Here is a 10,982-nt window from a genome sequence, read left to right as displayed (position 1 = left end):
AGAGTCATAACATAGTTCTGCTGACAGAGTGTTTATGCTATGCTATGTATGCAGTACAGGATCTCAATGTTTTTGGATCTCTGTAGTTGCTCTGCTGATAGAGGAATTTCCGTGTGTATCCCTTTCCAACCTTTCCTTGAAATTCCTTTGCACCACAATAGCTACTTGGAGGTCAATGACAGTGTTCTGAGACTTTCAGGACAGAATTGCAAAGAAAGAAAAGATGATCTTCTCTGAGTTGTCAAATGGTTTTCTGACATTTAAGGATGCTGTGGCACCCTTGGGTATCTTATAGGCACTACAGTTGCCAGATTTGGCAGGAAGCGTGGTGGCAATTGCAATGCTGGGGAAATAATATGCTTCTAGAAGATTTGTATCTATGGGATCCAATTCATGATCCCAACACCAAACTGTTGTCAACGTCTGATTGAGATGAATCTATGTTACAGTTATTCACTTATCTCTCTGAAGCTTACCTGCTACCTGAATACTTGGCTGGAAGCCCAGACCTTAAATCATGCCAGCTGTACATTCTGTCCATGAAAATGGAAACACGATTTCCACAAAAAGTAAAATATGGCCTGTTCCAGACAGCCAAAATAAAGCTGCTTCGAGTCACAGTGGAGGTATGGTGTTTGAATGATGCATGCGTCCTAAGAGTCCAGAAGTCGCACCAAAGCCACGCTCCAGCCCTAAGGACTGGAATGTGGCTTTGGTGCAGCTTCTGGACTCTTAGGACGCATGCATCATTCAAACACAATACCTCCACTGTGACTCGAAGCAGCTTTATTTTGACTGTCTGTAACAGGCCTATAGGATCAAAGATGCAGCTGGGACTAAAAAGAGACTGAGCTTATTAAGCAGGAGGAGACTAGGTGTACGTGACTGATGGCTCCATTATGTGCCAAAACATGAGCAATATATCCATTGCATCATGGTTTACTTTCATCCCTCATGTGTCATCCATATTTGCTTTGTTTAATGGTTAATTGAGAGTACTTAATATTATTTAAGGCTGATATATGCTGATAAATGACAAAGCGAGCATTAGCATTTCCCACTTCAGTGCTGTAAGAATTTGCTGAAATTCTGTAAGTATAATACATTTGTTCTCTATCTTCCTCTTTATGAGCTAGACTGAGTTGGATATACTGGTCAAGATCCTGGTTTGGGAGATATAAAGTTCCAAAGAGGTGGAACTATGACATGTTTCCTACTCAACCCACCCATCCCATTACTGGTAACTTAGGCCCGATACACTCCTCCAGGAAGTGGTGTCTTTGCAGTGATTCTAGGGCTTGGGAGCAAACATGATAAAGGGATAATGTATGTCTTCAAAATTATCCTCAATTATCTTTTCTCTTGCCTTAAAGTTTTAAAAGTCAGTTTTTCCATCAAGGCTAATTATTACTATTATTCCGCTTAATCACTTGGAGTCCAAGTGGATTACAACAATAAAACGAGATACAGTTAAAAATTCTAAAAATCACTATGCCCCCCCCCCCAGTATAAAAACATAGTAATACTAAAAAGAGATTAAACCAGAAAGACATTAAAACAATAGTATAAAATAACAGTTAAAATCAATAGAAGATTTGTAAGAAATTTATAGCAGGGTCCAGATAGGATGGAAAAGGGGGTGGAGAAAGAGGGGGGGGGGAGACAGGTAAATAGAGGTGGACCTAGTCTGGAATAGCATCCAAACCATATCTAACCATCTTTGTATCTCTATCACTGACTTTAAAGCGCCCCAAACTCAAGATCTAGCAAGTTACCTTTCCCAAAATGTGCCCAATAAATCTTTATGATATTCAATGGGTTTCCAAAACCAACAGAATACCGTTGAACAGCAACATCACAAAGGGGTTGCTCTTTAACAAGCAAAAATGGTTAAGCTTTACAATGCTAAAAAAGGAAGCTATCTGTGCCAGCATCCTTTAGCTGGTAATGATTACCGTATTTCCCTCCTTCCATTGGTTTACAGGCTGATATTCTCCATGGGAACAAAATCAGTTGTTGAGTTGTGAATCAACGCACTGGTAAATCCAGTTAATTCAATTCCTCTACTCTAGTTGGGACTAACAGAAAAATTTGAACCCATGCTTGTTATATATAATTAATTCACAGCCCACTACTCTTGAACAGCTATTATTATTATTATTATGTTTATGTATATCCCACCTTCCTCTCAGTACAGGGACTCAAGGTGGCTTACAAATCTAAAACAGTCCAAGTTAAAACATTATAAAACATGCAAAATACAAGTTTAAAAAACAATTAAACAATTCAAACAATTAAAAACATTACATTATAAAACATTATAAAATGTTAAAGTTTTAAAACTCTTTAAAACAAAACAAAACCACATCCTTTCAAATAGCCTGGACCCAAGCTATATACACAAGAGATGTTACAAAAGAGTTGCACTCCTGAACCAAAGCAACAAGGGTGTGCAGAGGTGGTGCACTGGCTAAAATTATTAGTATTAGTGTTTTATCAATTGTATTTGTATTATTGTATTATTTTATTGATGTAATCCTGCCTCGATCCTTGGGAGAGGCAGGAAATATAAATGAACGTTGTTGTTAGTTGTTGTTGCTGTTGTTGTTATTATTATTATTATTATTATTATTATTCAGTTAGCCAGAAGTAAGTGTCATTGGACTCAAATAATGATTCAACTCAATCAATTATTTCTGAAGCTGCATTTGCACTGAAGAAATAGTACAGTTTGACACCACTTTATCAGTCAAGGCTCAGTGCTATGGAATCCTGGGATGTGTTGTTTGCTGAGGCACCAGAGCGCTCTGCAAGAGAAGGCTAATTATCTCACAAAACTACAAATCCCAAAATTCCATAACATTGAGCCACGACAGTTAAAGAAGTATCATACTGCATTATTTCTGCAGTGCAGATTCAGCTTGAGTCATTATATATAGACTGCATTGATAACCCCCTTATGTCTTCTATGGGACTTTTTTAGCAGAACAATTTCAAGTAATAATGAAGCCCATCTCCTGCCTCTTCTTCTTCTTCTTCCTGATTGGCCTTCATGTTCATTGTGATCACCTCTCAGGACATCATGATGATCAGGAGAATGATGGAAATCCAACTGAACATCAACATCCACCTTTGGCAGAGGAACAGGGAAACAAAACAACAAAGTGTCACAAAATAGCTCCCAGTAATGCTGACTTTGCATTCACATTGTACAGGCAAATTGCTTCTGATGGGGCTGGAAAAAATGTTTTTCTCTCTCCCTTGAGCATTTCTACAGCTTTTGCAATGCTCAGCCTTGGTACTAAATCAGAGACTCAAACTCAGATTCACAAAGGACTTGCTTTTAACCTGTCAGAGTTTGAAGACAAGGAGATCCATGAAGGTTTCCACCATCTCATCCATATGCTTAATCGGCCAAACAACAAAGCAAAGGTGAACATAGGGAATGCCTTGTTCATAGAAGAATCCTTAAAACTTCAGCCTAAGTTTTTGGAAGATGCCAAAACCTTATATGACTCCGAAGGCTTCTCTTCCAACTTCCAGAATACGGCTGTTGCTGAAAAACAGATAAATGATTATGTAGAGAACAAAACCCATGGGAAAATAACTCATGCAGTTCAGAATTTGGATCCAAACACTCTAATGGTTCTTGTTAACTACATCTTCTTTAAAGGTAAGCTGGAGATTAATAACTAAGAAATATATAAGAAAGTGACAATGTTCATTCAACCCACTGAACAATTCATGGACAATTATTTACATTGCCAAAATGAGAACTTGGTCTTTACAAAAGATAAATATTAGGACTGGGAACTGAACACAAGATTTGGTTTGGATCCTGATCCAACTTGGATTGACTTGGAGGTTCCTTGAACAGACTTGGGTGAAAAATTCAGATTTTTGTTCCTCCATTGAGTGACACAGGTCCAAAACACACTACCAAAAAAAATAATAAAATCCATTTTGAGACAGCTTTAACTGCACTGGCTCAATGCTAGGGGATTCTGGGAACTGCAGTTTTGTGAAACATTTAGCCTTTTCTTTCAGAGAGTTCTGGTGCCACAATAAACTACACTTCCCAGGATTACATAGCACTAAGCCAGGGCACTTAAAGCAGTCTCAAACTGGATTATTTCTGCAGTGTGTTTTGGAGCACAGTGAATCAAATGTGTGTACTTTTGTGTTATTGTTATCAGAAGTAGATGAAATTTGTAGATATAGGGGCGATACAGCACGCCATGCCCCTGATCATATGGATGCAGCACTGGAAGGGTGTCATCATGGAAGGGGTTGGGGCAAAATGTCATCAGTACATCTCATGTACATAGCATTTTCACATACGTTGTTTTATTTTAATTTTTTTTTCCCAAAAGGAAAATCAGCCATCTAATCTCATAGAATCATAGAGCTGGAAAAGACCACAAGGGCCATCTAATCCATCCCCATGCCATGCATGGATACATTCTAAAGAACTGCTGAGGGACTGTCAGTCTTACCATCAAGTTCCTCTTAAATGTTTAGGTAGAATCTTTTTTCTTGTAATTTGAATCCATTGCTTTGTGTTTTAGTTCTGGAGCAGGAGAAAATAAGCTCACTCCATCTTCTACATGAAATCCTTCCCAGTATTTAAACATCACTATCATATCATTTCTCAATCTTCTCCAAGCTAAACATGTCCAACCCCTAAGCCATTCCTCATGGTGGTTAATCTCTGTGGTTACTTACAGAGTAAAAATATAAGCCATACTTGAAGCTTCAACTGTTAAGGTCATTGGAAAAAGTTATAATCCTAGCACGGAGGAAGTTGTAGCACTCAACTCCTGTGTCAATGAATATCTCAGCCATTAAAATGTGGCTTTACTGCTTACTGGTTTTGCCAAACCATGTTCTGATACCTAAGTGATTTTTAAACTCCATATACTTAAGATCCCAGATTTTTAAAATTAGCTGTCATGTTCATTGCAGTCATATGATTCTATATGCCTCAAATATAAACATATCAGTTTATCTGAACATTGGTCTTCACACAATTCAGTTGTCTTTTCTTTGTATCCTAAGCATTCTGGGAAAACCCTTTCAACACTCGATCAATCCAGAAAGAAGATTTTTTTGTAAATGCAAACACAACTGTGAAAGTCAACATGATGTTCCAAAGAAACTATTACAAATTTCTGCATGATGACAATCTGAATTGCTCAGTGGTGGAAATTCCATACAAAGGAGATGCTTCAGCATTGTTCATTCTTCCAGATGAAGGGAAAATGCAGCATGTGGAGGCTGGTTTGGTAAAAGAACATCTGTCCAAATGGGAAAAAACTTTTAAATACGCGTAAGCCTTTTCTGTATGCTATTTTTAAATTGTGGAAATTTTACCTGTCAACTGTTGTTGGACTACAAATCCCATCAGTCCATCCTGAATGGCTGTTGTTAGAGATGCTGGAAGTTCTAGCATAACAAATCGGGGGGTGGGGGAGGGAGACAGAGGCTTCCAGCATTTGTTTTATACACAGATATTAGCTTAAGGGCAAAATTGGATATGTTCTAATACTCACTATGTGATATATATCAGATAATAGCTGAGTGATTTCTATAATGACAATGACATAATTTCTCTGTCCCTTTTCAATCATTTGTAAAAAAAAAAACCTCATTATTAACTACTGCAAATATAGTTTTGAAGGGTAGTGAAAGGAATTGGTTTAAGCTCACATTTTACATCAGTAACATTTGAAAGGAAGTTTGTGAGAACTTCCAGATTCAGGAATGACATGATAGTAGATTGAATTCAGCATTTTACATGACAACATAGTGATGTGGGGACAAGTTCAGCAATTGAGAAACAAAAGGCTATGATATACATACAACTATAAGGAACAAGCATTACTTTCAAACTATGTATGTCACACTTGTTCTCTGTATCTTATTTATGTGTGTTAGCTGTTCTCATATCAGCAGAACATGCCAAGATGCCTTGAAACATGGCTCAGAATATTTTGCACATGTTTAACTTACTCTGAAAGCACCTGGAATTTACAACATTTTCTGCGTCTCAGCAAACTTTTTTCTTCAACATGGCTCTTATCTCCTTTAGGTCTTATAGACACTTTTCTGACTTTCCCCCTTTACATTCCTTAAAATATTTCTGACTGGTAGTGTTGAATGTTTGCCTGATATTTACCACTATTAGATAGTGGTTGTGCAATAACATATACATGTCTAAGAACCAGCAAACCCCAGAAGTACTGATGGAAGATGTAATTTTTATGATGTTTCCTCATGTTTGTTCTTGGTGTTAACTCTATTGAGATTTGGAAAGACTAGAAAATTATATGTGCCAGTTGTATATGCAGAAAGAGTGCAAAAAAGGAAGGACTGCAGTTCTGGGGTTGAACACATGCTTTGCACGCAGATAATTCCAGTTTCAATCTTTAAATAGGGCTGGGAAAGATTGAAATCCTGGAGAACCTCTGCAACACAATGCAAACAGTATTGAATTCAGTGAACAAACATTCTGACTCCAGCTTAAATCCCAATGATTAGTTCCAACTTCAGTACACCTACTGGATCAAAACAATGTCTATACACATTGAGTTACATTTGAGTCAATGGATATATCCTAGTAGGAATTAGCAATGGGATTTAAGCCTAAATTTTTAAGGCTGCTTCCTGGGTTCTTGGAAACTTTGCCTTCCACTTCCTTTGTTGCTTCTAAACCAAGAGACACCCCAAAGGAATGTTTACTGGACCTCAGCCCTCACTTCCCACTGTTTCTCCTCTTATTGTGGTTTAGTCCCCAGTGTCACACACAGGAAAAGCTGAGCATTAGGTATGCAAAGAACACATGAGACTTTTGCAACTCAGACATTACAAATATCATTTACACTGCTGGATGAGATCTAAATAACATTACATGTTTTTCTCTTAATCAGAGAAGTACGTCTGTATATTCCAAAATTTTCCCTCTCTACATCCTATGATGTCAAAGACTTGCTCCAGCGACTGGGTGTGACACATGTCTTTGGTCATGATGCTGATCTATCTGGAATCGTTGAAGAAGGGAAACTGGTGGTTACTAAAGTAAGTTCAGTGCCCAATATTGCCATGTCATTTCCTGAAAGACTATGGAGCTATGAAAAAGAATTACCTCTTGGGAAATGAGCATCATTCTAACAATGAGTATCCAGCTTCCCCCCAAAGTATAACTGCCTTTTCTTTTTTTATTTATCTTCATTGACCTTCTAAATACAGAGGTTAATCAAATTCTAGTCAAAATCCTATTCAGTGCATGTGCACTGTAAAACAGTACTTGCAGATTTAGGCAGTGGTTGTTGTATACCTCCCCTTCTTCTGTATACCAAAGGTGTACAATGAGTTGCATGTCTGCTAATGTGTTAATTTATTGTCCTGTTGTATAATGAGAAATGCACAATGCAATTCTAGTGAATCAAATAATGCTCTGAAATCACTGATGAACAGTTACAGAACAAACTGCATGTTAGATTATACTCAGCAACATTTCTCAGATAGAAACCACAACACACGTGGTCCAGTAACATCAGAATGTGATCAAGATGCCAAAGGTTATTAATGATGAACAGGCAAACTGGGAGAGGCTACAGCAGTTTACTTTTGCCTAAGCTTACTGGGAAAGGCAATATTCCATCCCCTCCTCTCTGTTCCCTCTACTGAGTTCAGTGTATTAGCACTTTGAACTCAGTCTGCAGCAACTGAAGTAAGCTGAAAATAAAGAGGCAAGTGGAAGGAAGAAAGAGAAACTGGGACATTTTAAGAACTGAAAAAGTGGAATGACAGAAGATTAATCAAGACTGTCCCTGATATAGGGTTGTAGTTACTGTTGTAAGGTATGTTACATTCGCAGAACACCTATTAACTGAATGGAGCCACTCTGCAATGGGAGGAAAATGTGTAAGGGAAGTACAAATATCATCCAAAATCCACAAAACAGTGATACCTTTATTGGATCAACCAAAATGCGCAATATACATGTTGCAAGCTTTCAAATCCCCACTGGCTTCTTCATCAGGCAAAGGTGTTAAAAATCATACAGAAGAAAAAAAGGTAGTGATGTTAGTCATAGGCCTGCATTTTATCAAGATGTTGTGGTTGTTCTCCTCACTTCAGATGGTATGGAAGGGTATTCATGCAGGCAGGCCCCTCTTCCTTGTGGCTACATGGGTACTAGAAGATACTTAAAGTTCAGGAAATAAACTTTAAATTCCATTAGCAAGACAAAAAAGAAGAAGAAGAAGAAGAAGAAGCTACAGCACGCATATAATACCAACAGGATTCTGAACCCTATTTCCTCTTTCTCTGGTAGTTTTGTCACCATCACAGTTGAAACCCAACTCAGTCCCTGTAGTCTTTGTACGTTTTTATTAAAAAGCAGGGGGGGAGCACAGTCAGGCTTTTCTCCATGTCATATGAAGACAATAATTCTATTGTTCTATTTCCAGGCTATCCACAAGGCTGTGGTAGATGTTCATGAGACTGGGACTGAGGCAGCAGCAGTCACTGTGATGACAATGGTGGGAGTGTCTGCTTTTACTCCTCCACCACCTGTCTTCAGATTCAACAGACCTTTCCTGTTTCTCATATGCGATAAGAAAACATACAGCATCTTATTCTTTGGGAAAGTCATGAACCCAACTGAAAAATGAATATAAACTGAGCAGTCTTTCCATATGATATTCCCACCAATTATATTTTCCATCACATCACATTTTCTACTGACAGCAGCTTAGCCCCAGTAGTGCCATAACTTGTTGCTTTGTAGATGAGCAAGATAATGACTTGGATCTTGTTAAGTAGTCCCAACTAGAGTAGATGCACTGAATCAACAGTTGAATGATTACTCAACAGACAAGTAAATCCAGTTGATTCAATGGCTCTATTTTAGCTGGGACTAACAATAGGATCTAGGCCAATGATTGTAAAACCTCTGTATAATAATACTGATGACCAACTCATGAAATAATGAGATCACACACAGAACCTGAGATTAAAAATGGGCAATGTTATTTAAGCTATTTAAACTCCTTTCTTGAAAAGTGAAACAAAGGAGGGGAACAACCTAATGTGGGATGAGCTGAGGAAGTTGGTTTCACCCAGACCACCACCACCGCTTCCTTTTGGCAAAACACCTGTGCCCCAAGGAGAATCGAAAACTGGGTTGCTCCCCAGATGGCCAACTGCTGTAAGACCTATCAGAGGATTCAACCCCCAAGTCACAGAACTTCAGTGGAGGGCAAGATCCCCTGGCCAGCCACAAGGGCAACCTCCTTCCTCACCACTCTAGTTGCTTGACCCATGAGGGCAGTTCCAGAGGCATGTCCTCCACCAAAAGGGTGCCTTAGATCATCACTGAACTCCTCCTTTCTCCACCACACTACCTGGCCATTGACCTATTTAAAACACCATCCTATGCCAATTTCCAAGTCCCCAAAGCACAGTGTAAGGTAGGCAAAAAAATCCTGTGGAAATTCTTACTCAGCCCTGAAGCAACCAGTAAACGTATACTGTGTCAGAGACAGAAGGGTGGGTCAAAAATTCAAAAGGCAGGAGGTTGTGGGTGGCAGAGTCTTATATCAACTTGGCTCTGTCTCCAGGTTACCTTGTTTTTGGTGTGAAGGACTAAAAATGTTATCATGGCCTCTCCTCATTGGAGGTGATCAAATACTTGTCCCTCCTAACATGCAGGCAGTGCGAGGGGGGGTGTGTGTAAGGAAAATATATATAATATAATAAGTATAATATATAAAAGGTTTTACACTTCAGCTTAATTTATTTTGTCACCATTTAAAACTGGTACGAGGATTGTGTTGCCCTCCAGATGTTGTTGGACTGTAACTCCAGTTTTCTTTGATATCGACTATTTTAACTAGGACTGCTGGGAGTTGCAGTCCAACATGAAGAAGGCTACAAAATTCCCATCCTGATTAAAACTAAGACACATTTTTCTTCCTACCCAGGGCCTCATTAGAGCATCTTTCAGTTTCTGATTTTCCCCCCCAATCTTAGGTTTAATTTACCCTAAAATCTGAGACTTTTAATAGTCTTAAATGTGATTTTTCAAGGACACTAAGAATTAATTCAACACTTAAAATCACCCTAAAATCTGCTATGTACATACATTTGTGTGATTCTCCTGAAATATGCAATTTTGTATTCAATTTTCCTAAAAGAGTGCAATTTTGACCATTATTTCCAACAATTACACATTACTGTGTGCGGTTTCCCTGAATACACATTTTAAGAAGAAGTCACTCAGAGGAGTGCAAACTGCAATGAATAACTGTGTTGCAGGGCATGAATTCCTTCAAAAATGCAAGTATGGAATATGATCAAACTCCTACAAATTATTGTTTTTATAACAATAATAGGATGAAATCCTGAACTGATGGATCTTGACCAGTGCCAGACAAATAAGTTTTATGGGTTCTTAACAAATTTAAAGCAAATATGTACAAGGGTTAAAAAATTATAAATAAATAAACAAACAAGGCTTTGTTTCTGTGTCTGTGTGTCTTTGTGTGTTATAGTCTGTCCCATTTTTTCTCATATTCAAACTTTTGAGGCAGCTGTATTAGCATATGCTAACATATGTTGCTTTTGAATTGAGCACAGACACATTGTGGAAGCTGATGAGCAGATATATTATATTTTAAATGGTTGCAGGCCACTAAGGAAGACTGGTGTCGAAACCCGTCTGGCCTTTAGTGTTTTATATCATTTTATGATTTTATTTTTTGCATTTGCATAACTCTTAGTGGAGTATTGTTACCCTTTTAGAAATGTTACTGGCTTTCTGGCTCCAGCGTTCGATTACTCTGGATTTGAGTTTGGATATTTTTTGCTCATTTTTCAGTGGGGTACTTATACCCTTTTAGAAATTGTACTGGCTTCTCTACTCCAGGGTTTCTTTAACCCCTTATTTCTTCACAGTAGTGTCTTTTGGTAATTAG

General features: G+C 38.2%; 1 protein-coding gene across 1 annotated transcript; it reads left to right on the top strand.

The window, feature by feature from the left end:
* Nucleotides 1-1,068: 1,068 nt before the first annotated feature.
* LOC149315077 (alpha-1-antiproteinase-like) lies at nucleotides 1,069-10,527 on the top strand. The gene is made up of 5 exons (XM_089522460.1): nucleotides 1,069-1,091; nucleotides 2,984-3,673; nucleotides 5,059-5,329; nucleotides 6,930-7,077; nucleotides 8,475-10,527. Exons 2-5 carry the CDS (start codon nucleotides 3,004-3,006, stop codon nucleotides 8,676-8,678), a joined length of 1,293 nt encoding a protein of 430 aa, XP_089378586.1. The 5' UTR covers nucleotides 1,069-1,091; nucleotides 2,984-3,003; the 3' UTR covers nucleotides 8,679-10,527.
* The last annotated feature ends 455 nt before the right edge of the window (nucleotides 10,528-10,982 follow it).

The sequence above is a fragment of the Sceloporus occidentalis genome, unplaced genomic scaffold (genome assembly GCF_023333645.1).
Source record: "Sceloporus occidentalis isolate IW3139 unplaced genomic scaffold, rSceOcc1.0.p SCAF_4, whole genome shotgun sequence".
NCBI classification, from domain to species: Eukaryota; Metazoa; Chordata; class Lepidosauria; order Squamata; family Phrynosomatidae; genus Sceloporus; species Sceloporus occidentalis.
Note: the sequence above shows the minus strand (reverse complement) of the source record. Positions and strands in the feature narration are given on the sequence as shown.

Excerpts from the sequence above, each read along its gene's own strand:
- LOC149315077 (XM_089522460.1), top strand. The coding sequence starts at position 3,004 with ATGAAGCCCATCTCCTGCCTCTTCTTCTTCTTCTTCCTGATTGGCCTT. Across the intron at positions 3,674-5,058 it reads TAACTACATCTTCTTTAAAG|CATTCTGGGAAAACCCTTTC; the intron begins GTAAGCTGGAGA and ends TTGTATCCTAAG. Across the intron at positions 5,330-6,929 it reads GAAAAAACTTTTAAATACGC|AGAAGTACGTCTGTATATTC; the intron begins GTAAGCCTTTTC and ends TCTCTTAATCAG.